The 27,252-nt window shown below is 43.9% G+C and overlaps 2 protein-coding genes across 2 annotated transcripts; both read left to right on the forward strand.

The window, feature by feature from the left end:
- Positions 1-3,206: 3,206 nt before the first annotated feature.
- LOC114440972 (golgin subfamily A member 6-like protein 22) lies at positions 3,207-7,327 on the forward strand. Its single transcript, XM_028413667.1, has 2 exons — positions 3,207-4,209; positions 4,437-7,327. Exons 1-2 carry the CDS (start codon positions 3,213-3,215, stop codon positions 6,524-6,526), a joined length of 3,087 nt encoding a protein of 1,028 aa, XP_028269468.1. The 5' UTR covers positions 3,207-3,212; the 3' UTR covers positions 6,527-7,327.
- Positions 7,328-12,705: 5,378 nt separating this feature from the next.
- LOC114440969 (GTPase IMAP family member 8-like) lies at positions 12,706-19,845 on the forward strand. Its single transcript, XM_028413664.1, has 7 exons — positions 12,706-12,808; positions 13,347-13,395; positions 14,826-14,885; positions 15,257-15,862; positions 15,946-16,116; positions 16,326-17,501; positions 17,588-19,845. The coding sequence occupies exons 2-7, from the start codon at positions 13,383-13,385 to the stop codon at positions 19,147-19,149; spliced, it is 3,588 nt and encodes a 1,195-aa protein (XP_028269465.1). The 5' UTR covers positions 12,706-12,808; positions 13,347-13,382; the 3' UTR covers positions 19,150-19,845.
- Positions 19,846-27,252: the final 7,407 nt, after the last annotated feature.

Consider the following 27,252-nt stretch of genomic DNA (forward strand, 5'->3'; position numbering starts at 1 on the left):
CTGAGTCTTGTCCTGAGGAGGTGGCTCTCCTGTGCTGAGCCATTCTTCTGTGGAGTGGTTGTTTAGTTTCTCCAATGTACAGATCAGAGCATTCCTCACTGCACTGGACTGCATATATCACATGCTGTGTTTCTCCCTGGGAGTCTGATCCTTCAGGTGAACCAGTCTCTGTCTCAGTGTTGTCATGGGTTTGAAATGGACCGGGATGTCATGGTTGTTGAAGATCCTGCGGAGTTTCTCTGATACTCCTGACACATATGGAATGGAGATGTTCTTTCTCCGCCTGGTGTTGTCCTTCTTCTTGTTGTTGGGGGGTCTTGTTCTGTGATGAGTGCCCACTTGGGGTAGCCACAGGTCTGCAGGGCCTTCCTGATGTGGTGTTGCTCCTTCTTCTTCCCCTCTGAGCTGGTTGGTGCAGTTTGTGCTCTGTGCTGCAGGGTCCTGATGACTCCCAGTTTGTGTTCCAGTGGGTGGTGTGAATCAAATAACAGGTACTGGTCCGTGTGTGTGGGTTTCACGTCCACAGCTCGGCTAGGGCGTTTAGGGAGGACGTGCACTAAGGCAGTGGATTAATTTGAATAATTAAGAAGAAAATAAAACCACTGGCAGGCGGAACTCAATGATATTTATGTTTTTACTCAAAGGTTGTGGTGCAATACAAATAAAACAGGTTTTCAAACAAAACCTCACAACCAAAAAAAATAAAACTACAAAAGTGTGAAAAGAAAATCAAGCAGGAACCCTGCTGGGGAATTAACCTTAGGGAACAGGACGATCTAAGGAGAACACAAAACTACCCAACTCGAGGGATTATCACAACTGTACAACAAACAGAAAACTACTCTAACAGAGCGAAACAATACACAAGGCACGAGGCCTCGTTGACACTCTCGTTCCATTTGGTCCACGCTCTCCCAGACAAACCAATCAGGGCGGGGGGCCGACGGTGCAGCAATTTGCATATTAAAAATCACACTCAACAAGACTCTGAGGAAAACGTCACTCACTCCCCTCCTAAGGACCTCAGGGGCCGTGACAGTGGGTTTCCTGTACACTTCCACATTGAGGCTCCTCCTCAATATGTACTGTGCAGTCCAAGAAGGCCAGATTGTTATCTTTGGTGTCCTCCTGACCTTCATTGGTCTTGATTTTGACCCAGATGTCATCCACATATCTAAACCAGTGGGTGGGGGTGGTTCCAGGAAAGGAACTCAGGGCTCTTCTCTCCACTTCTTCCATGTAGAGGTTGGCCACAATAGGAGACACATGTGATCCCATCGCAAAGCCGTGCTTCTGTCTGTAAAAGTTCCCATTGTACTGGAAGTAAGTGGTGGTCAGACAGAGGTCCAGCAGGTCACAGATGTGGTCTGGCGTGAGGTTGGTTCTCTCCTTGAGTGTGCTGTCTTGTGTGAGGCACGTCCTTACCATCTCCGTGGCTTCTGATGTAGGGATGCAAGTAAACAAGGAGGTGACATCAAATGAGACCATGGTGTCATCTGGGTCCATTCGGATCTTCTCCACCTTGTTCACAAAGTCCTGGGAGTTGTGGATGTGATGTGGTGTTACCTACTAGTGGTGTCAGGAGTTCAGCCAAGTGCTTAGCCACGTTGTGTGTGACTGAGTTTGTGCTGCTGGCGATGGGTCTGAGGGGGACTCCTTCCTTGTGTATCTTGGGGAGTCCATGCAGGCGTGGAGTGGCTTCCCCAGGATACAGTCGAAAGTAGAGCTTGCGGTTGATGATTTGGTCCTTCTCCAATTTTTGTAGGTAGGTGACTAGTTTTTTCTTGTAGTTGCCGGTGGGGTCCCTCTTCAGAGTCTCATATGTGGTGTGTCACTGAGGAGATCTGTCACTTTGGAGTGGTAGTCCTGTGTGTTGAGGACTACTGTGCATCTTCCTTTGTCTGCTGATAAGATGGTGATGTCCCGGTCCTTTTGTAGTGCAATCAGGGCCTTTGTAGAGAAGATTGAAGCAAGGCGTCTGGACTTGTAGAGTTTTCTAGAAGACGTTTCGCTGCTCATCCAAGCAGCTTCATCAGTTCTAACTGTTTGGTGGGGAAACATGGTTTATATGTGGTTACCGACCTCTGTGGGTGGGTCTGGGTAAAACTTAAAAAAAACTTACAAACAATAGCACTAAATGTTTCCATACTTACCTGTGATGTTCTGGCTGACTGGGCCAGGTGTGTCTAACGACTGGCTAACGACTATGAAACTGCCGGAGGGGGACTGGTTGACAGCCCTTTGTTCTTGCTGTGAGTATGTGCAAACTTCCTGGGAATGGATGGAATCCATTCCCAGGAAGACGCCTTGCTTCAATCTTCTCTACATATGATGACCTGGATGACTGAGAATCTTCATCAACAAATCAGGGCCTTCCTGTCATCACTGGAGAGGTTGAATGACGGTGCTTTAGCAGTGGAGAGTGTGGCTGTGACCTTCAAGCGGAGTTGTTCAGCTTCTGTGTCTGTCAGGTTGTTGTTCTTGATGGCTGACTCTGTGGCTGTGATGAGGCCCACCACTGGAATCTGCTCTGGAGAGATGGCAAAGTTGAGTTCTTTGGCCAACACTTCTTTTTCCAGCTGGCTCAGTTGTCTGTGTGAAAGGTTCTTTACCCATTTGTCCTGGGTGTCCTGCTGTGGCGGTGAGTGGTCTTCCCTCCTCCATGTGTGTAGGTTAGCTGCCATGTTTCCCCACCAAACAGTTAGAACTGATGAAGCGGCTTGGATGAGCAGCGAAACGTCTTCAAGAAAACTCTACATGTCCAGACGCCTTGCTTCAATCTTCTCTACGTATGATGACCTGGATGACTGAGAATCTTCATCAACACAGAATCATACTGTGCTGACATCTGTCCCTTCTTGACATAACTGTCTTTATTACAGGGACAGCCATGTCAGGAAGTCGAGCTTCAAACAGCTTTAAGTCAGATATATGTGATTAATCAAGATTTATATTTTAATGAACAGGATGCTGCAGATGTTTTTGTTTGTTTGTTTGTTGCAGATGGATTCAGAATCATCTTGTTTGGAAAAAGTGACGACAGAAAAACAACACTAGGAAACATGATCACTGGGAAAAAGGAGTTTCATGTCCCAAGATTGTTTGCACAAAAACAGTGTGTAGCTGCCAGTGGAGAGTTGAACCAGAAACCTGTGACAGTGGTGAAAACTCCAGATGTCTTCAGTCTGTCTGTGGGAACACTGAGAGAGGAGATGAAGAGCAGTTTGAGTCTCTGTCCTCCTGGTCCAAATGTCCTGCTGCTGTTGGCGAGACCTTCAGAGTTCAGTGAAGAGGACAGAAAAACCCTGAAGTTCATCCTGAGTCTGTTTGGTCCACATGTCTTCAACCACTGCATGGTCATCCTGACACATGAGGAGAGACTCAATGAGGCTCTGAGACAACTCATCCAAGACTGCAGACAAAGACAGCTCAATGTAGATAAAAAGGAAGAGTTAATGCAGAGAATGGAGGACATAGTCACAGACAACAGAGGAAGAAGTCTGACATTAACTGAAGAGGACAATGTTGTAATACCCTTTAACAGTTCTAAACCTGCTCTGAACCTGGTTCTGTGTGGGAGCAGAGCAGCAGAGAAGACCTCAGCAGCCAAACTTATTCTGGGACGAGGACGGTTTGGTCCTCCAGCCAGCTCCTCAGAGACTGTTAGACATCAGGCAGAGGTGTGTGGACGTTGGGTGTCCCTGCTGCAGCTGCCTGCCTTGCATAGAAAAGCTCAGGAGGCAGTGATGGAGGAATCCTTCAGGTGTGTCTCCCTCTGTGATCCTGAGGGCGTCCATGCCTTCATCCTGGTCCTACCTGTGGCTCCCCTAACTGATGAAGACAAGGCAGAGTTACAGATCATCCAGAAGACATTCAGCTCTCGAGTCAATGACTTCACCATCATTCTGTTCACTGTGGACTCAGATCCTACACATCCAGCTGTGGTTAACTTTGTAGAAAAAGATGAAGACATTCAGAGGTTACGTCAGAGTTTTGGAGGAAGATCTGCTGTTTTAAATCTGAAAGACCAGCAGCAGATCAGACAGCTGTTGGACACTGTGGACAGCATGAGACCATCTCACCATGAACCATGCTGCTACACAACATCAACATTTTTACATGCCCAGATGGACAAAGTCCTACAACAAGAGGAACACATCAACAGACAACAGAGAGAACTCGAGGAGCTGAAAAAGAACAAAATCACATGTGAGTGTTTGGATTTATAATATTATTATTAAATTATTACTCTTTTAATGCTCATGTCTACATTACAGTCTTAGGCCTTCTGCATATTGCAGCACCTGTGAACCTAACTCAAGACATTTGGTGATATAATTTGCCATGGATAATATATAATTGGCCTTCAAATGATAAATACAAATTTAAAAAATCATCATTAATCAAAGTGTGTCTATTCTGTGTTACACTCACAGCTGATGCAGAGCAGCAGAGCTCAGAGAGTCTCAGGATCGTGCTGATCGGGAAGACTGGCAACGGAAAGAGTTCTTCAGGAAACACCATTCTGGGAAGGAGAGAGTTTAAAGCTCAACCAAGTCAAACATCAGTCACTAAATATTGTCGGAAAGCACAGAGTGAGGTGGACGGTCGTCCTGTTGTTGTGGTCGACACTCCTGGTCTGTTTGACACCTGTTTGTCCCAGGACCAAGTTTATGAGGAGATGGTGAAATGTATCAGTCTGCTGGCTCCAGGACCACATGTCTTCCTGCTGGTGTTACAGATCGGAAGACTCACAGCAGAGGACAAGGAAACAATAAAATTTATCAAGGAAGGATTTGGAAAGAATTCAGAGAAGTTCACCATCATTATGTTCACAAGAGGAGATGAACTGGAAAACGAGATGTCCATTGAAAGTTATATTGAACAGCAATGTGATGGTTCCTTTAAGAAGCTGATCAGTGACTGTGGAGGAAGATACCATGTGTTCAATAACAAAGATAAAAAGAACCAGACACAGGTCAGAGAGCTGATAACAAAGATCGACACCATGCTGAAGGAAAATGGAGGCAGCTGCTTCACCAATGAGATGCTGCAAGAGGCCGAAGCAGCCATAAAGAAAGAAATGCAGAGAATCCTGGAGGAGAAGGAGGAAGAGATGAAGAGAGAGAGGGAGGAGCTAGAAAGAAAACACGAGGAGCAAATGAAAGAAATGAAAGAAAGAGTGGAAAGAGAGAGAGAAGACATGGAAAAGGAGAGAAGACTGAGAGAAAAACAACTGGAGGAAATGAAAGAAAAGATCAACAAAGAACATAAGCAGAGAAAGAAAGAGCAGAAGGAGAGAGAAGAAGACGACGGGAGGAAGAGACGACAGGAAGAAACTCAAAGAGAAGAGTGGAGACGAAAACTTGAAGATTTAGAGAAAAGGATAAAATCAGAATCCAAAGAAAAAGAAACAATTGATAAGAAGTTGGTGGAGAGCAGAGAGGAGATGAGGAAGCAGCGAGAGGCCTGGGAGAAGTTAAGAAAGGAGTGGTGGGAGAAACGACACCATGAAGCACAACAGAGCCGAGAGGTGGATGGAAGAAAACTGAAGAAACTCCAAGAAGAGTTTGACCAAGAAAAAGAAAAGAACGAAAAGAAAAGAAAAGAAGATCAACTAAGAAGAGAGGAAGAAGAAAGAGAAAGAGCAGAGTTAGAGCAAAAGTATAAGAGAACAATGGAGGACATGAAGACAAAATATGAAGTGGAGGCCAGAAAACAAGCTGAAGAGTTCAACGTGTTCAAAGACAAAACAGAGGAAGACTTTGCAGCTCTGCTAGAAAAACACATGAGGGAAGTGGAGGACCTGCAGCAACAGCATGAAGAAAACATGCAGCAGAAGCAGGGAGAATATGAAAGATTAAAAATGTCAGAAAAAAGTCTGAAGCAACAAATGGATGAACTGCAGGACCAACATAAAGCAGAGATGTCAGAGTTAGTTCTAGAACTGCTGAGTCAAAAGAAAAAAAACAGGAAAAAAATAAAGAAAATGGAGGAATCACACAGAAAACAGGTGGAGCGAGTTAAAAATGACATTTTAGCAGAAAACAAGAGAGAAGAGAGAAAAAGTATGGATGCATTAAAGAAGAAACAAGAAGAAGAAATTGAAGAGTTGCTGAGGAAAATAAAGACACGAAACAAAGACGACCCAAGAGCAGAAAAGAGGAAGCTGTCCCTGAAACAAGAGCAAGAAATGAATGAGTTAAAACTACAACTGTTGGCTCAAGTTCATCAAAAACAGAAGGAACAAGTGTCCACATTACAGAAAGAACAAGAGCAGGAACTGAACAAATTCAAACAAACACTTCTGGATGAAAACAAAAAAAAACAGAAAAACCAACTGGATGAACTGCAGAGGAGACATGAACGAGAAATGAATGAGCTGAGACAGAAAGCTGGGACCCAAGAAGGAGACAGTGAAGAGGAGGAGCTGGAGGAACTGCAGAGGAGACATGAAGAAGAAATGAAAGAGCTGAAAGTGAAGCTTCTGTCTCTGGATAAAACAAAGTCCTGCCGTGTTGCATGAGTGAACCTGAGCTGCCTTATCAGACAACACCACACATCAATCCTCCAACATTTGATCAGAAATCCTCACCAGAAAAACGACCCAGGGGGTCAAGTGCCCAGGCTTTCAAAACAAAAACAGATAGCGTTATAAACAAGCTTCTGACACGGAAGCAGTCAGAAGCTGCTCCTCCGTATTAAGCTCCATTATTGGTGTTGTGATGAGTACATCAGCAGAAAAAAACAATCAAATGCTCCGGTTATGCAAATGTTGAGAGACAATCACTAAAAAAACCTAAGTACTGTAGGCCTCCTGCTAATTCTGAATCAGACTGGTGTCACTTCAGAATGTGGCCCAGAAATGTCTATATCATGATCATGTGAAACATCAACAAAAACCCGTAGTTCTAGTTGTTTTCTGTGACGCTCTGTCTCACTGTAAAATGTGAACATTGAAGTAGCTGTTAACTCATATTAGCATTTATGGTTAAAAATATGCACCGATCCAGTACTTCTTGTAGGTCGTCTTGTGAACGCCAGTCGACTCCATTCCTGAACACACAAGTCATGTAGTGTTCAGGTCCACTTCATGTGGTCCTGATCAACGTGCAGCTTCATGAGGACTTAAACAGCAGCTTAACAGGTTTAGACCAAAGTCCAGAGTCTGGATCTGGATAGATTTCTGAACAAAATGTGAGGTTTATATGAAGGACAGTGGAAGAGCATGGGGTAAAGACAAACGGCAGGACAAAGCTCCTGCCAGATGTGTTCTCTGTATCTAACTGTATCTAGTGATGGGTTTTCAAGGCTTTGTTAAAGCTTCGACACCTGATTTAAGAAATGGTTCATTGCTTGAGGCTCTAATGACACAGTGCTCGAGTAGGACATCTAGTGGTGAATAAAATGAAAATGATTGGTTCATGGATTGTTTGGGATTTGATTTGGGTCTCATTCGACTACACTGCATGGTTGAATGGTTTCAGGCTGACACAATAAAATACATATATTAAATTTTCAGTTTCACTGAAAAAAATTGTTATGCAAAGTTACATTTGAAGTGCATAAATAATAATCCGGGCTAATCAAACATCATGATTAATCCGATTCAAATTTTTAACACAATTTGAATCACAAACGGAACTAATCACATGACTCGTATGCCGTTCGAAGCACTCAACTCAGAGCTGGCTCTGACTTAACTACTTTGAATGTTACTGAAGTGGTTCAAACGTCACTAGTCACGTGACCGAAGCAAGCCTCGGGCCGGCACAGTGGTTCGAAACAATTGCTTCTTGAGCTACCGCTCATGTGGATAACAACACTTGTCTTTGTTTCTCTTCTGTGTACAGACAGATGTAAAACATATATGTAAAAAATATCACTCAGAAATGTTAAATCTGTCCCGTCACCATGATTCTACCCTTACAGTGGCCCTGTGTGCGCCCAGCTCCCGCTGCTTCAGGACACCCGGACACCCACAGCTGCAGCCGCTCCCTCTGACCTCTCCTCCTTTCTTGCTGCCTGCTGCTTCATTCTCTACACCTGTAGATAATCTCTGACTGGGCAGGCAGGCTGGTTCTAAAGTCGGAGCACAGAGTGAGGTGGACGGTCGTCCTGTTGTTGTGGTCGACACTCCTGGTCTGTTTGACACCAGTTTGTCCCATGAAGAGGTTAATGAGGAGATGGTGAAATGTATCAGTCTGCTGGCTCCAGGACCACATGTCTTCCTGCTGGTGGTACAGATCGGAAGATTCACAGCAGAGGAGAAGGAGACATTAAAACTCATCAAAGAGGCGTTTGGAAAGAATTCAGATAAGTTCACCATCATTCTGTTCACAAGAGGAGATGATCTGGAAAATGATGAGATGTCCTTTGAAAGTTATATCTCAAAATGTGATGATTCCTTTAAGAAGCTGATCAGTGACTGTGGAGGAAGATACCATGTGTTCAATAACTATGATGAAAACAACCAGACACAGGTCAGAGAGCTGATAACAAAGATCGACACCATGCTGAAGGAAAATGGAGGCAGCTGCTTCACCAATGAGAATACAGAGTGGAGACGGAAACTTGAAGATTTGCTGGAAAAAATCAAATCAAAGAAAGAGAAACAATTGATCAGAAGTTGGTGGAGAGCAGAGAGGAGATGAGAAAGCAGCAAGAGGCCTGGGAGAAGAAAAGTAAGGAGTGGTGGGAGAAACGACACCATGAAGAACAAATGGAAGAAAATAGACCGAGAAAACTCCAAGAAGAGTTTGACCAAGAAAAAGAGGAGAAAGAAAGAAAGAAAAGAAAAGAAGATCAACTAAGAAGAGAAGAAGAAGAAAGAGAAAGAATAGAGTTAGAGCAAAAGTATAAGAGAACAATGGAGGACATGAAGACAAAATATGAAGTGGAGGCCAGAAAACAAGCTGAAGAGTTCAACGAGTTCAGACAGCCATCTGACAGTGTCTGTAAGCTCATGGAACCTGATCCACATCAGTTTATTTCATTTCATAATTTAGATTCATGGTCCAGAAATAACACGGTGATAATTATGCATCTCTGTTGGAGAGCTGTGTTTCAGTTCATTGTATTATTATTTGAGTTTTATTATTTTGAAAGTCAAATGATGTGTTTTCTTGTTGACGTGACTTCCTGTAGTCTCGCGAGCTCTCGTGCACGGGAGAAGACAGGAGCGGGAGAATGAAAATGGCGCGAGAGGAGCGCTAGTACTGCTGTTTGGAGTGGAGATGGAGGAGCTGCGGGCTAAGATGGAGGAGGTCCTGGTCACTGAGCCGTGGATGCTCTCAACCTACCGCCCTGTGTTCCGGAAGATGGAGGAGTTACCACTCCCTCCTCGCCTGTTCCTGCTTCAGCTGGCAGGTCGACGATGCCGCCCCCAGCTCATCTCTCCCTGGGTGTTCCCTCAGAGGCCGATGGCTCCGTTCAACCCAGAGGGGCAGGTCTTCCCGCTCCGTCAGAGGGCGGACTCCGGACGGCGTCGCTCCTCCCCGCTCTGTCAGAGGGCGGACTCCAGATAACGTCACCTCCTCCTGCACCACCCGAGGGTGGGTGTTTCCACGGATTTATCTGCCGCGAGCTTTTGGATTTTTTATACCTTGGAACATTAGCAGCATTGACACTGACTGTAGGGGTGTCTTTCCTCAACGCTAAAGGGGCTTCGGCCCTGGTTTCCAGCCCAGGCCCTGATGAACCCTCAGCTCCGGACCCAGCTGGCCCCGACGCCGGTGGTTCTTCGCCTCTGGTCTCCAGTCCCGACACCGGTGGGCCTCCCTCAGTTCTGGCCTCCTGTCCGGACCCCGGAGGGTCCTCGTCCTCGGCTCTGGCTTCCTGTCCGGACCCCGGAGGGTCCTCGTCCTCGGCTCTGGCTTCCTGTCCGGACCCAGGAGGGTCCGCAGCCTCGTCCTCGCCGGCTTTCTGCCCAGACCCCGGAGGGTCCGCAGCCTCGTCGGCGCTGGTGTTCTGCCCGGACCCCGGAGGGTCCGCAGCCTCGTCGGCGCTGGTGTTCTGCCCGGACCCCGGAGGGTCCGCAGTCTCGTCCTCACTGGTCTTCCGCCCGGACCCAGGAGGGTCCGCATCTCCATTGATGGTGGTCTTCTGCCCAGACCCTGGAGGGTCCGCGTCTCCATCTCTGGTGGTCTTCCGCCCGGACCCAGGAGGGTCCGTGTCTCCATCTCTGGTGGTCTTTCGGTCTTCGGGGGGGGGTACTGTCATGAGCCAGGGTTTTGGCTCCTTGTTTTGTTGTTATATTGTTTAGTTTGTTATTTAGTTTCCTGTGTATTTCTTTTTTCTGCTCCTCCTCAGTCCTTCCCTCTCTCCTTCTGTTCCTCCTCCCTGATTACCTGCTCCTCCCTAATTGTGTTCACCTGTGTCATCTCTCCTCTTTGTAAGCCCTGTGCTTTCCCTTTGTCTTTGTCAGTTCTTCCCCCATGTGAACCCTGTGTGAACCCCCTGCCTTCCATCAGGTTTGGTTTTGTTTTTGACCTCCTTTCTTTTGTGTTTATTTGTACTTTTATTTTTGCATTTTTGACTGGCACTGTTTTCAGTAGCCCTCCTTAAGTTCACCTGCTCCTCTGGTCTTTGTTTTGTAGTTTAGGTTACGAGGTGGTAGGAACTCCCTGAGCAAGGTTAACATTTCTGTTCACTGAGCTCCAGCACCAACAGACCACAAAGCACGCTAGCTACACTTGAACTAGATTATAGTGGACGAGTGCGCTCAAATCTCAGAGACTAAAGCTTTACTGACCCGGGTCAGAACATTCTCTGTTGCCTTGTAGGGCTGCAACTAATGACTGTTTATATAGTCGACTAGTAATCAACTACTTTGTCCGTGTGTCCGTGTGTCCGTGTGTGTCCGCCCGCCACCCACGAGCCACAGAATCATTCTCTGCTGCAAATACGTTACACTTCAACTTTATGAACATGATGTCCTTACATGACAGCGCAGAGAAGAGAGAGGGAGAGACGTAACTTCTAATATAATATTCTTTGGAGCCGTTTTGCCTCAGAGCACACAAGCTTCATAAACAGGCCTGCAACGGGTTAAAGTGCATTTATTAGCTGTGTCCCAATTCAGGGTCTGCATCCTACACACCCTATGTGGTCTCAGTAGGATCCTTAACCAATGGTAAAAGGGACGGTCTAGACTTCGGAGCACTTCCTGATTGCGGCATGACGTCATAACTTTTACCCCCCAACCCCGGGAAAAACAAAAGCGGACAGACGACACAACACGGACTACACAACCAACGACACAGCAGACAAGCGACACAACAGACTAAAACAAAACAGCAAGCAAATGAGGCAGCAGACGATGGAAATTTTGCATTTTTAAAAAAAAATGTATTTGTTGCCAGAGGAAGAGGAGAGACGGCTCTGGCAGCAGCGAAATCGGCGCCAGCTCATTTTTTTCCGGCTAGGAGAGCTCAGTGTGGAGGTAACGTTCACCTGCTGTTTAAACCCATATTATTGATCATAATTAATATAACAGCTACTGAGCAGACGCTAGCTATAACCAGTAGACTGACAAATATGGTTACATTTAGTAGTTATTTATATTTTATTCATTTTTAAGACTTGATACAGGGATAAGTTTGTAATTTTAATGCTTTGAATTGATTAGTTAAATGTGTTAGAACCCTGTAAATAACACTGACTTAAATCACTGCTTTACTTTTGTGTCATTAATCATCAGAAGCCAAAGTAAATAAAGCATTATTGGTCTGAACTGTTAACATTCACTAGAATCAGCTAGAATCACTTCCTGATTTTATTGTTATTTTTTCATATAAAACATTTTATGTAATTTTCTGAATAAACACCTGTAAAGGGATTCTTTAGCATTTTAATAAACAGTTGTGGTCATTATTCAAGTTGATTAGAAACCGAGCCCAGGCCCTGTCCCATAGTATTAACCACTTCAGTTTTTTAACTACGTGGGACCTGGGTTACACCATCATGACCACAACAAAGAGGGACAATCTGTTTAGTGATGGGTGATCGAGGCTTTGTTGAAGCCTCCACACCTGATTCAAGAAATGGTTCATTACTCGAGGCTTCAGTGACACGGTGCTCGAGTAGGACATCTAGTGGAGAATGAAGTGAATTGCACTGTGTGTTGTTGGTTGATGGATTCTTTGGGATTTGACTGCCCATGCACGTCTCGTTCGACTACAGGTTTCACTGGTTTCATGCTTCTACAATACATATGTGAAAGAAACAGTTATTAGCATTACACTGATATATTGCAGCATTATACTCATCCTGACACAATGTGCTTGTGTAACGTTTGATGAGTTTTTGAGAGATAAAGGTTTTTGATAAAAGTGTGTGTGATCTATATCTTATCTATCTAACTTACTAATATATTATGTAATAAATGTATTGCTATATACTGAAATATCTACACTTACTCTCAAACACCTACAAACATCTGACCTACAGGCTGTAAGTAGAGGATTGAGTGCAGGTGAGAGCTCCTTCCTCCGCTCACCTGTGCTCAGTGTGTATCTGCAGGTTCAGCATGGGTCTGAGGAGGACAGCTCATTCTGGAGTATGTGACTGTGTGAACGGGGTCTGAGACTCACCACAGAGCCAGAATGGATGATGGGACGATGAGGGGTGGAGGTGAAGCTGGAGCTGTGTAGGAGCTGGTTAATGACACCATGTGACTGTGTGCAGCAGGGTCATCACCTGTGACGTGTGTTGCTCCGCCCACTCTGCTGAGAAGAGGTGGTGTCAGTGTCCTCGGTGTGAGCAGCTAGTGAACATGGAGAACAGAGAGCAGTGAGGACTGCACAGGGTGAGTAACCTTCATTTATATTGATCTCTAAATCAATACATGTCTGAGTGATGAAGACACATCAGTGTGAGCTGGTTGGTGATTGTTCCAGCTGTTTAAACATGGAGACAGTTACAGTTCATCAGCACATCAGACTGCAGATATATATTCATCTGGTTTGAAATGTGTTGACGTGGTAACAGAGCGTTTTACCTTCACTCACAGAACAGTCTTCTTTAACATTTTCAGTGTTCTGATTTGTACAAAGTAAAGCAGATCAATCTTTGATCAGGGTCCAGGTCCAGAGTGAAGATGAACTGTAGAGATAAGCTCTCATTGATTGCAGCAATAATATGACAATAAGAACGTCCATCAGTAAAATAAGTTAATGTTCAAACTGTAATGAAACACATGGTGAAGAACAGTGACTGCTGACACTGCACAGTGTGTTCATCTGTGGTGTCTCAGTGTCTGTGTGGTTTGTAGTGATCAGGCTCTGCTGGATGAATCTGACAGTTGAATAATCTCTAATATTAAAGTCATGTTTTCTTCCTTCAAGCTGAATTCATCTGAACGGACTTCTCTCAGTGACACTATGGCAGCATGTGGTGAGTCCATCCACTCTGTGCACTGACAGTAAATGTACTGATGTGTTTGATGTTAGCTGCTCAACACACACACACACACACACACACACACTGTTCCTGCTCCTGTTCAGGATCAGGTTGAAACAGCCTTCAGACCTTTGAGCTGCAGCTGTTACATGAATCTGAGCAGGTTTCAGTCTGTAGTTAATGACTAACTGACTCAGCACAGATGTTAAGGTCTGGGGACTGGGGTGGCCATCCCAGAACATGGTACTTGTGCTTCAGCATGAATTCCTGTCAAGAATCTGACACTGAGAGGAATTCATGTGGCCTAACCCTAACTTTAGGAAGGTCTCCAGTACCTGTGCTAGCCACACAGCCCCAGAACATAATGGACCCCTCACCAAGTGTCATGGTAGGCTATAGGTTCCTCTCATGGAGTTCAGTGTGTGTGTTTTACAACATGCATACCTCCTCTGGTTGTGACCAAATAACTGTCTTAGTCTCATCTGAGCAGTCTTTCTTTCCAGAATGCTTCTTTCTTGTCCAGATGTGCTTTTGCATACCTCAGGTGACTCTTCTTGTGATGAAAACACAGGAAAGGCCTTTTACACATCACCCTTCCAGTGAGCTTTTCCTGGCACAAAGTACACTGGATTGTGGAACGATGAACATCCATCAGCAGCCAGATGTTCTGGTAGTTCTCTGGAGGTGGTCTGTGCCTCTCCTGTATTCGTTTCGGCCATCCACACCTTTCATTTACAGTGACTGCTCCTGTGACCTTCCATTTCTGCACTACATTTCTGACAGTGGAGTCAGACTGTCCAGACCTTCCAGATCATTTCTTGTACCCTCCTCCTAATTCATAATAATGAATTATCTTAGTTTTAGGTCAGTGGAGAGCTGTTCAGAGGCCCCATGTTTCCACTCTCTAAGAAAGAACCTAGGACAAGCACAGCCTGCAGTTACCTTTGTCAAACAGCCTTTCCATGACTGATTCCACCTGTCTCACTGAAGATCTAACGAGCCAAACAAAGCATTTTTGTGCTTCAACCTGTCATCTATAAATCCCTACAGGTCTTGAAATGAGTGTGATTGAAAGGGTGCCCAGATTTATGCACATGCCTATTTTTGTTTAAATGCACATAAAAATGTTTCTGTTGGACCAATAAAAGTTATTTCTCTACTGAAATGTTTCTGTTTCCATAAGATATAACGTATGTAAAAATGAAGTTGCTTCTTCCAAAGCTCAGCAGGTGACAAACTGATGCAGTGACTTTCCTTAGGGGTGCCTTTTGCATAAGACTGTATGCTAATATGATGATACGGTCATTTCTCTTGTAAACATGTGTTTGTTGTACGTCTCTGTAAATGAGAGGAGAGGAGACAGTGATGGCCCGCAATGCTGCTTGCAGCCTTAATTTGAATGATGTTTTTCTGTGTCCCCACAGACTCAGAGGACAGAAAATCTGTGAAGCGCAGCAGCAGCTATGAACTCCTGCCTCCATACAGTGAGTTTTGGAAGACTGGATTGTTTTTAATTCATTAACAGCAATTAATTTGAGAAGAGGTTCAACAAGGCTGTGATTTGATACACATGATATTACACAGCAGTCCTTCAAATCTCATTCTGACGTGGACATGAAGGCACAGACGGTTTTTTCCACAGGACAGTGTACAGAAGAACAGAGGCTTCAGGTGTTACAGTAAACTGTGAACATGTAAAGATGGTAACTGACAATGATAAAGCAGAGTAACAATAACATATTCAAAAATAACCCTGACTATATGAAATTATGAGTCCACTGAGAGATTATTTCCTATGATGCTTTAGATCTTTGATCCCTGGATTAACTCTTTCTGTGTTCATTTGTCTCCACAGTGTCTGAGCTGAGGGTGGTTCTGCTGGGCAGCAGCTGGTCTGAGAGGAGCTCAGTGGGGAACTTCTTACTGGGAAAGAACAAGTTTTACACAGAGGAGGAACCAGACAGCTGTGTGAGAGTCAGAGGACAGATGGGGGACAAAGACATGGTTCTCATCAACACTCCAGATCTGCTGCATCCAAACATGTCTGCACACAGACACATGGAGTTCATAGAGAACTGTGTGAGACTCTCTGCTCCTGGACCTCATGTGTTCCTGCTGCTCCTACAGCCTGAAGACTTCACTGAGGGACACAAAGAGAGGCTCTGCAGAGTGCTGACACGATTCAGTGATCAATCATTCAATCACTCTCTGATACTGATATCAGAGCCCACAGAGGAGAGCTCAGCTTTGATGGAAGAGTTCCTGAAGAGTCCTGCATTAAAAGACCTGATCAGAAAATGTAGAAACAGATATCTGAGGAGGAGGGACACTGAACATGAAGAGCTGCTGACACGTTTGGGTCAAATAGTGAAGGAGAACAATGGAGAACATCTGAGCTGTGAAATATTCCACGATGCAGTTGAGGCTCCTTTATCAGCTGATGATCAGAGCCCAGCTGCTGGTAAGTGCTGCAACAGAAGAAGAAAAATAAACCTGAGTCATATACATGTTGTTAGTGATGTTAATGATGTCATGTTTTTACAGATCATACAATTAAATACACCACTCTACAAGGCTCCCTCTCTACAACAAACTCTTCATCTCAATCCTTCTATCCATTAATAAATGCTGCTGGCCTGTATCCGAGAAGAGTTGTAGGCCTGACCAGCCTTCTAATGGGTACCAGTCTATCTCAGGGCAACCCTTCATCTCACAGTAAGTAAATTAATTCACAGCTAAAACTGAAACATGTATGTAAATGTATTATACAACCTTTCTTGATAAATCTCACTGTACAAACTGTTTAAGATCCCATGTTCCAATTTACACCTGTTTGATTACAGCAAATACACCATGCTGTTAATAAATAATAAAATATCAAGATTTTTTTGTTTAATAATCGTCTTCTCTCTGCTGTGTTACAGTGTCTGCACTCAGGATCGTGCTGTTCGGGAAAAGTGAGGAAAAAAAGACTAAACTTGGTAACTTCATCGTTGGACACGACAGTTTTCAGGGTCACAAAGAGTCGTCACAGTGTTTGTCCTCTGGAGTAGAGTGGAGAGGAAAACCTGTAACAGTGGTGAAAACTGCAGACATGTTCAGACTGTCTGAGGAGATCATGAAAAAAGAAGTGAAGACCTGTGTGAGTCTCTGTCCTCCTGGACCAAATGTCCTGCTGCTGTTAGTGAAACCTTCAGAGTTCAGTGAAGAGGACAGAAAAACCCTGAAGTTCATCCTGAGTCTGTTTGGTCCACATGTCTTCAACCACTGCATGGTCATCCTGACACATGAGGAGGGAGAGAACGAGGCTCTGAGACAACTCATCCAAGACTGCAGACAAAGACAGCTCAGAATCAATGTGGATAAAAAGGATCAGTCCAAGCATGAAGAGTTAATGCAGAGAATGGAGGACATAGTGACAGACAACAGAGGAGGAAGTCTGACAGTGAAGAAAGACTCCAAACCTGCTCTGAACCTGGTTCTGTGTGGGAGCAGAGCAGCAGAGAAGACCTCAGCAGCAGAGGCCATTTTAGGTCAGACAGAGCTTCATTCAGTCTGCAGCTCCTCAGAGACTGTTGGACATCAGGCAGAGGTGTGTGGACGTCGGGTGTCCCTGCTGCAGCTGCCTGCCTTGCATGGAAAAGCTCAGGAGGCAGTGATGGAGGAATCCTTCAGGTGTGTCTCCCTCTGTGATCCTGAGGGCGTCCATGCCTTCATCCTGGTCCTGCCTGTGGCTCCCCTCACTGATGAAGACAAGGCAGAGTTACAGGTCATCCAGAAGACATTCAGCTCTCGAGTCAATGACTTCACCATCATCCTGATCACTGTGGACTCAGATCCTACACATCCAGCTGTGGATAACTTTGTAGAAAAAGATGAAGACATTCAGAGGTTACGTCAGAGTTTTGGAGGAAGATCTGCTGTTTTAAATCTGAAAGACCAGCAGCAGCTCAGACAGCTGTTGAACACTGTGGACAGCATGAGACTCAGAGACAAACTCAGCAGCTACACAATGAAAACATTTCTGTTTAGCAAAGTGGATGAAACTTGTAAACTTCAGGCTGAACTTCAGCAGCTGAAAACAAAGGCAGGGCTCACTGGTACGTTTGTTTTTGGTTTATTATTGGTCCTCAGAGTGCTGTCCTCTGTCTCCTTTATGATGAGTTTGTGTGTTCCTGTTTCACAGCTGATGCAGAGCAGCAGAGCTCAGAGAGTCTCAGGATCGTGCTGATCGGGAAGACTGGCAACGGAAAGAGTTCTTCAGGAAACACCATTCTGGGAAGGAGAGAGTTTAAAGCTGAATCCAGTCAAACATCAGTCACTAAATATTGTCAGAAAACACGGAGTGAGGTGGACGGTCGTCCTGCTGTTGTGGTCGACACTCCTGGTCTGTTTGACACCAGTTTGTCCCATGAAGAGGTTTATGAGGAGATGGTGAAATGTATCAGTCTGCTGGCTCCAGGACCACATGTCTTCCTGCTGGTGGTACAGATCGGAAGACTCACAGCAGAGGAGAAGGAGACATTAAAACTCATCAAGAAATATTTTGGAAAGAATTCAGAGAAGTTCACCATCATTCTGTTCACTGGAGGAGATGATCTGGAAAATGATGAGATGTCCATTGAAGATTATATCTCAAATAAATGTGATGGTTCCTTTAAGAAGCTGATCAGTGACTGTGGAGGAAGATACCATGTGTTCAATAACAGAGATAAAAACAACCAGACACAGGTCAGAGAGCTGATAACAAAGATCGACACCATGCTGAAGGAAAATGGAGGCAGCTGCTTCACCAATGAGATGCTGCAAGAGGCCGAAGCAGCCATAAAGAAAGAAATGCAGAGAATCCTGAAGGAGAAGGAGGAAGAGATGAAGAGAGAGAGGGAGGAGCTAGAAAGAAAACATGAGGAGGAAATGATAGAAATGAAAAGAAGAGTGGAAAGAGAGAGAGAAGACATGGAAAAGGAGAGAAGACTGAGAGAAAAACAACTGGAGGAAATGGAAGAAAAGATCAACAAAGAACATGAGCAGAGAAAGAAAGAGCGGAAGGAGAGAGAAGAAGAAGACAAGAGGAAGAGACGACAGGAAGAAACTCAAAGAGAAGAGTGGAGACGAAAACTTGAAGATTTAGAGAAAAGGATAAAATCAGAATCCAAAGAAAAAGAAACAATTGATAAGAAGTTGGTGGAGAGCAGAGAGGAGATGAGGAAGCAGCGAGAGGCCTGGGAGAAGGAAAGAAAGGAGTGGTGGGAGAAACGACAACATGAAGAACAAATGGAAGAAAACAGACTGAGAAAACTCCAAGAAGTGTTTGACCAAGAAAAAGAAAAAATTGAAATGAAAAGAAAAGAAGAACAACTAAGAAGAGAAGAAGAAGAAAGAGAAAGAACAGAGTTAGAGCAAAAGTATAAGAGAGCAATGGAGGACATGAAGACAAAATATGAAGTGGAGGCCAGAAAACAAGCTGAAGAGTTCAACGAGTTCAGACAGAAATATGACAAAAAGTTTCAAGAGCTGCTGAAAAGACATGAAGAAGAACTGAAGGAAGCAGAAGGAAAAACACAGGAAAAAGAAAAACAGATTAAGAACATAAAGAAAAGACATAAAGAAGAACTGAAGGAAGCAGAAGGAAAAACACAGGGAAAAGAAAAACAGATTAAGAACATAATGAAAAGACATGAAGAAGAACTGAATTCATTTTGGGATTTGGGAATCATAAAAATCAAAAAACCCAAAGCATTTCAGTAGATTTGTGACTCCTCTCTCTGCCGGCCTTGCAGCCTCAGTGACTCACAGATATGAAGAAACATTTCATTTCATTCCATCTGTATTTTCAGAGCTCAGCACTGTGAGCTGTTTATCTGTCCAGAAGCTGCCGTCTGTGCTCTGAAGAGTGACTCAGACCACAGTGACCTCTTGTGGTTGTATGACCAAGTGCATGCAGGTCTGGGACTCATCTCCATGGTAACCAAGATAATAATAACACATACTACTAAATTGCATTACAACCAATATTTGTTCACTGAAGCAAATTACTGTAAATCACCTAAATGTTGAATGTATTCAGATGCTGGATGCAAAGCTTCATTCACAGGACTCAGAGCAACAAGAGGGACAAACACACATCAGTCATTAATAATCAGAGGGAGACTCAGACCAGCTGAAACCTCAGCCTGTTAAAACATGATCACTGAAAGCCACTGGACACTAATATAACTGAGCTCTCCCTGAAACTCGCTTGGTTTCTGTTCTCCCTGGGTTCCTGTAGGTTCCTGTAGGTTCCTTGTTTGAAATGTTTCTCTATTTTTTAACATTCAGGACAAGTTCAATAAGTGTCATTACAATTGTTAATCAGTGGAATGTTTTGTTGGTTTTTCATGATTTAGTTTAGTATTTTGTGGGTTTGGGTTTTGTTCTTTCAATAAAACTCACCTGGAAGCTGAATCCTTTGCCTGCGCCTTGAGTCCTCTCTACCAGCTGACAGTGTCTGTGAGCTCATGGAACCTGATCCACATCAGTTTATTTCATTTCATAATTTAAATTCATGGTCCAGAAATAACACGCTGATAATGATGCATCTCTGTTGGAGAGCTGTGTTTCAGTTCATTATATTAGTATTTGACTTTTATTATTTTGAAAGTCAAATGATGTTTTTTCTTGTTGACGTGACTTCCTGTAGTCTCGCGAGCTCTCGTGCACGGGAGAAGACAGGAGCGGGAGAATGAAAATGGCGCGAGAGGAGCGCTAGTTCTGCTGTTTGGAGTTAAAGCTTCTTTTTCTGGGTTTGTCACCGGTCAGACTTTACTCACACTGTTGTTAATTAACTCGACACGGACTGTTTATTCCACCTGGAAGACTTTTTTCCAGACGGTTTCCCAGAGAGACAGCTGCTAGCTTAAATAGCTAATAGCGCTAGCTGCCTGCTGCGCCGGAGGACCTGAGGACCTGAGGTGCTTGGAGGGCTGGACGACCGGACCGCTGCGGTGTTGCCAGCAAAGAGGACGCTGCTGGGGCGTGGTACGGTTGAACGGAGGACGCTACGAGGTGGTAGGAACTCCCTGAGCAAGGTTAACATTTCTGTTCACTGAGCTCCAGCACCAACAGACCACAAGGCACGCTAGCTACACTTGAACTAGATTATAGTGGACGAGTGAGGTCTGAAGTTTGCTTCAAGAGCCACGAAAGTAAAATGATGCAGTGATATGTTCAGGTGAGTCAAAGAAGCTGCAGCTGTGTCTTCTTTCAGAGCTCCACTGTTACATGTTCTGATCTGACTCTGTGGTCTGTGGTTTTCTTAAAGGTGCCGTGTCCTCAGGTGTGTGGACCATCGCTGACCGCAGTACAAGTACAGGACGACGGCTCAGGGAGGAGCAGCTTCTCCATGTGTGAACACATCAGTCACATTCAAAGTTCACATCGCTGTGAGTCAAACAGCCTCCTGCTTTACACTAAATCATGCTGTTTGTCCACTGAAACATTTTCTGAGGCGACTTTTGATGGGGTATAATGTAAAAACTAGGGCGGTACTCTCCCAGTCGACTGGTCGATTTATTAGTCTAAACGTCCTGGCTCGACCAAAATTCTGGTTGGTCGACTCTTTGCAGTGTTAAATATCAGGCTTAAAGTACCAAGTGCTAATGGGGTGTTTTCAGAGCTTCCGGTTCACAGGTATCAGTCTGTCCCCCACCCTGTTTTCACTACTTTGGTTTAGAGACAGACTGAAGAGTACCAGGCCCGGTGGTTTGCTTTAACTTTGACCGTCTCTTTTACAGTCAGTCCTCCTCTACCATGTCAGAGACATCTGCAGGGTGGCAGCACTTCATGAAAATAGACGGAACGGAAAAAAGTCTATTGCAAAGTTTGCATCCTGAATTTCCCCTCGCGGATCAATAGTGTCCATCTATCACAGCTCGTTAGGCTGCCCCGTCCTTTTTGAGCATATGAACATCGACACATTCCAATGTTTTAGTCTAAGAAATTGTTTCAGAACTGTAGATGCACCCGCTCGCTTCAGATACACCCAGACCAGACTGCATGTTAAGTCTCCCCATCATCCAAACATCATTCCACTAAGCTGAGCTTCTATGTTCAGTGTCGCTCTGTGCGCAGGACGTGTGCAGAGCGACATGACAGTGTCTGTAAATATTATAACATGAAAGCAATCATCTAAATGTTATGGTAAATGGTAAATGTTAGAGCTCCACCTGGTGGACGCAGCAGAGGATCAGCGTTGTGGTTATACAGGGGCTGGACAAAATAACAGAAACACTTCAAGTCTCACCAGCTCTGCTGTTTATTCCAGAGCTGCTGAGTTCTTTTCCTTTAGACTACAGTCGTGATCAATGACGCCGTCTCTCACCAACACGTGTGACCAGTGTGACATCACACTCCTCACCTGCCAACACCACCTGTATGTTTAGGCCCGCCTCTCCATGTCTTGGCTCTGTATATTTTCCTGCTGCCTCTTCTCCCACCACTCGTTTCTTTCCTTCTCCCTGACCTCTCTCTCTTTGATCAGCTCCTCTCTGTTCAGCTCTTCCTTTCCACCACATGAAGTCTCCTACCCTACCTTGAAGTGTTTATTCCCACTCTTGCTGTTGAATTTCCTTCTGTTGTCTCCTCTTCCTGTCTTCTTCCGCTCTAGCTTCTGATTGATCACTGAATCATGTCAGCACAGCGATTAATCTATCGACAAATTTATCGATTAATCGAATAATCTAAACTAATTTCACCTGCACCCCCCAAAAAAATAAAAGAGCAAGTTCTCTTATTTCTTTATCTTTTTTGACTCTGATTCATCCACATACTTCTTTTCCATCATGCTGGTGAAGCATGTTCTTTTAGGGAGAATGTAGCCAGGTTGGAATGTGTTGACCACAGCACGGACGCCCTCATCTTCTACTACTGAAAGGGGTCTTGTGTCTTTTATGATCATCTTCAGGACACTATCAGTCAGCGCTGTAGCAAACTGTGGTGAGCAGTCCTTCTTTTGGAGGAAGTCTGTTCCATGGCTTTGCCTGGAACTGAGAGAAACAGAAGAAAACTAACATGTAATAACATGTAATAACATGTAATAAGAGTGGAGAAAAAATGATCAAACATTCTTTTAAGCCTACTCGTTTCATAATATACATGACACATTTGTTAGTTTATGCATTATATATGAATGTGAATTATTTAAATGTATGATGCAATATAAGCCGTTATTTACACAATGAAATGTCCTTAAAACAAACAGAAGTAAAATAAAGACGCTAGACTACATCAATCCTGTGCAGTAACATTCAGCAACAACGTCCGTCTAACTTGAAGATGGTTCTAGCCTAAATGTTTCCTACATGTATTCACTGACAGAACATTCCCAGCTTCGAAGTGTATTTAGCAGCTTAAAAATAGCGGTTTGCCTACGAAAGGTGAGTCACTTACTTACGCTGCCTTTCCAGGCGGCTCCTCATCCTGAATTGCTCCCCTGTGTTTCCTCTTCAGGTGCTCATGCATTGCGGTTGTACTGCTGTGGTGTGCTAGCAACACCTTACAAAGAGCGCAAACCACTTTGTTATTATCGGCTAACCTGAAATACTGAACTGATCCCTTCAGTCTTTGGAAACGTTTATTAGGACACTCGTCAGACGGCGAGCACAACTCATCTCCTCAAGCCACCATTAGTTATTAAAAAGATTAGACAGGGCCGACTGGAGCCAAATGTGGCTGACGTCAAGACAGTAGCGCACACTAGTGGTTCTGTTCCCTTAGTCAAAGTGTTATTAAGTCGATACAGTAATATAAAATAAAATGACGCGTCAATTTAAAAAATGAATGTCGAATTTTTAGCGTCATCGATTACGTCGAATATTCGCGGCAGCCCTATATTCATCCATCTAAAGTATTATTGTCCTTTTTTGTATTCATCAAATTATCATATGATTTTGTTCGGCTCATGGTGCTGTATTATCACTGTTATGTTTAAACATGTATGTATGTTGTGTACTTTCTGTCCGAGCTCTGATGTTTGTGCTCCATGTGTTGAGCTGCTGTCACTGACTAAAAACCTCCATCTCACTGTCAGTGCAACACTTGATGCGTTTGATCACATGTCCTGTAAACGTTGGCGTGCAGGGTCACAAAGGATGTTACAGACTGTGTTAAAGCTTTTAATTCTCTAGAATATATTTGCAGTTAATTTTTTTGTGTGTTACGATAAGATGTTAAAAATAAATAAAAAAACAATGGGAGTGTGAGTATGAGAGTGTGTTGGACTGTGTGTGTGAGTGTTTGTTACCATGCTAGTGGCACAATATTCCTGTTTCTGTTGAAAGCATATATCCAGCAGTAAATTCAGTTGAAAGAATTTATGATGTTCCACATCTGGTAACGTTGTGTTTGGGAAGAGAGATTAATGAAGACTAATATCCTGCTTATGTAGGTTGGGTTCTTTTCTGACCTAGAGGCCATTGTCCAGTCAAGGATGCTGAAGACTCCCTCACAACCTATCACTCAGATAAGCACAGCAAAAACAAAAACACACTGCCTGGGTAGATGGATGATTTCTTTTATCTTTATCTCAGAGGTCTGAATTTTAAAAAAATCCTGTTTCTTTTAAATTCATCTCAGCTTGAGTCTTGTCTTGTGAAGGAAAAGACTGAACTGAACAAACTAGTTGTATAGTGGTTGAACTGATGCATAGTTTTGAATGCGAGACACTTGTGATTTAAAGGGAATCGGTGAACCAAACGTACTTATTTGTAGGATTGTTTTTACAGCTATAGGCTGTTGGTCATTGTTAAATTAGCCCTGTGCTGACCTATTTGATTTTTTTTTTATTCCTACTCCTCCTTGAGAAGAACCTCAGTTGTGGTGAGACGCATCAGCACCATCTTTTGGCCTCCTGGTTGTTGTGCTTTTTGTTTTTCCCTTTGCTTTTCTTTCAGGCGCTCTGTTCTGGCTGCAGCTTCCTCTGGGCGGAGTACTGGGCTGATTGGTCTCACCTGTTCCTCATCTGCATGAAGTTCCCAGCCTATTTAAGGACCTCACTTACCTGCCTTCCTCGTCAGTTCTTCAGTTCATGTCGTGGTAATCAGATCTCCTTCCTGAACTTTTGATGCCACCTGAGGAGAAAGATTGTAGACTTAGAGAGGGAAGGTGTTTATATTGTGGGGATAACAAGCATGCTTTGTCTTCACTCTGCTAACTCTCTGGCACCAACTAAAGCGGTAACTACTCCAGAACCACTCAATCTAGACACTGTACCCACTGAATATCATCATCTACAGTATGTCACTACCACTTGTTGTAAGTGGTGAATACCTTTTAAGTAATTATAAAATTGAATCACAATTAAGAAATCTTTTTCTTCTTCTTTTCCACAGGTCATCACAGCATGTGCCCGCCTGCACAACATCTGCCTGGGTGCCGGTGACATCATGGCCCCAGAGGATGGAGTGCAGGAGGACATGCTGGAGGATGAGGGGGAGACCGGGCTGGAGGCAGCCAGTGGGGCTCCCTGAGGGGATCAGCTGTCTGCTGAGGTGTCTGCCCTGGAGGAGGGTTGACCATGATGACCTTTAGATTTTATAGCTATTTCTATTTCAAGCTGCTTTGGAAACAGCTCTGTTGAACTAATTATTATTTGCCTCTTTTTAAACATTTTAGTAACATGGCTCCACCCTCCAGGCCCATTCTTTGCAGGATTGTTCTAAACAAGAGAGAAGCATGACAAAAGGTAAACACACAAGACACACACAAAAGTGGCATCAGGGCATAATTTAACGTGATACAAAGATTATATTTGTACTTTGGTCTTTGTACAGGATTTATGTTAATTAATAAAAATTCTGGAAGCTATCCGATTTTATTTACTGTGAAATATACAAAGAGAGTTTTTTCATCTGAGTTTTAGGATACAAGTAAAAGTTGTAGTTGTAGTTTAATTACCTAACCAGGTTTAGGTTGACTTGTGAATTTTATTTTGAAAATCCTTATTTGCATAAAGCATACTTCCTGATTTTATTGTTATTTTTTCATATAAAACATTTCATGTAATTTTCTGAATAAACACCTGTAAAGGGATTCTTTAGCGTTTTAATAAACAGTTGTGGTCATTGTTCAAGTTGATTAGAAACCGAGCCCAGGCCCTGTCCCATAGTATTAACCACTTCAGTTTTTTAACTACGTGGGACCTGGGTTACACCATCATGACCACAACAAAGAGGGACAATCTGTTTAGTGATGGGTGATCGAGGCTTTGTTGAAGCCTCCACACCTGATTCAAGAAATGGTTCATTACTCGAGGCTTCAGTGACACAGTGCTCGAGTAGGACATCTAGTGGAGAATGAAGTGAATTGCGCTGTGTGTTATTTGTTGATGGATTCTTTGGGATTTGACTGCCCATGCACGTCTCGTTCGACTACAGGTTTCACTGGTTTCATGCTTCTACAATACATATGTGAAAGAAACAGTTATTAGCATTACACTGATATATTGCAGCATTATACTCATCCTGACACAATGTGCTTGTGTAACGTTTTATGAGTTTTTGAGAGATAAAGGTTTTTGATAAAAGTGTGTGTGATCTATATCTTATCTGGATCTCTGTAGGAGCTGATTAATGACACCATAGTTGTGTCCCAATTCAGGGTCTGCATCCTTCGGAGGACGCAGCCTAAGCGGTCTCAGGAGGCTGCGTCCTCCTGAGGATCCTCAACCGTTGGTAAATGGGACGGTCTGGCCTTCAAAGCACTTCCTGATTGTGGCGCGACATCATAAATTTTGCCCCGGGAAAAACAAAAGCAGTGACACGACACGGACTGCACAACAAGCGGGACAACAGTGTGGATTTAGAAATTTGGAATTTTTTAATATATTTATTTGTTGTTGGAGGAAGAGGAGAGGCGGCTCCAGCGGCAGCAAAACCGGTGACGGCTCATTTTCTTCAGGCGGGGAGGTGACGTTAAGCTGCTGTTTAACCATATTATTGATCATAATTAATATACCAGTTACTGAGCAAACGCTAGCCATATAACCAGTAGATTATTATTAAATGTAATTTAATCATATTTGTCTATCTACTGGTTATATGGCTAGCGTTTGCTCAGTAACTGGTATATTAATTATGATCAATAATATGGTTAATTTCCAAATGTCACTACACCAGAGACAGGCATTTATTCACAATGTTTCAGTGATGGGAGGCAGAGGTCAGAGGTCAGAGGCGCCATGTTGTGATGTCACTGTATGAAGACAACAGACACAGAGCGGCCTGTGATAAACTCACACCTGTCCGACTTCCTGATGACCTCATCATGACGTCCAGCTGTTTATTTTCCTTTAGTCCATTGTTCCTCTTCTTCCTCTTCTTCTGTGTCCATCTGTCTGTCCTCTGTGTCTGTCCTCTCTGTCTATCCTCTGTCCTCTCTGTCTGTCCTCTGTCCTCTCTGTCTGTCTGTCCATCTGTCTGTCCTCTGTCCTCTCTGTCTGTCTGTCCATCTGTCTGTCCTCTGTCCTCTCTGTCTTGGTTATCCTTCATTTATTTAACCTCAGCATTTTATCTGACGTCTGGTCCAGTTCGTCTTAAACTGAATCAGTGGTGGGAAAAATTGAAACAACTTAGTTCAACCTTAATGACTGATGAATGATCACACCTCAGGGTGCTGTCCCTGTGTGTGTGTGTCTGTCTGTGTGTGTCTGTGTGTGTGTGTGTCTTTGTGTCTGTCTGTGTGTCTTACAACAGTAACACATCAGAATCATTTGATATCTTATCGTGTCTAAATGTCTTTGATCAATATAAATATCTGTCGCTCTGCTTCCTGTCTGTCCTCCACCCCCACTCTGCACACGGAAGTGTTTAACACTTT

This window comes from Parambassis ranga, chromosome 9 (genome assembly GCF_900634625.1).
Source record: "Parambassis ranga chromosome 9, fParRan2.1, whole genome shotgun sequence".
Classification (NCBI taxonomy): Eukaryota; Metazoa; Chordata; class Actinopteri; family Ambassidae; genus Parambassis; species Parambassis ranga.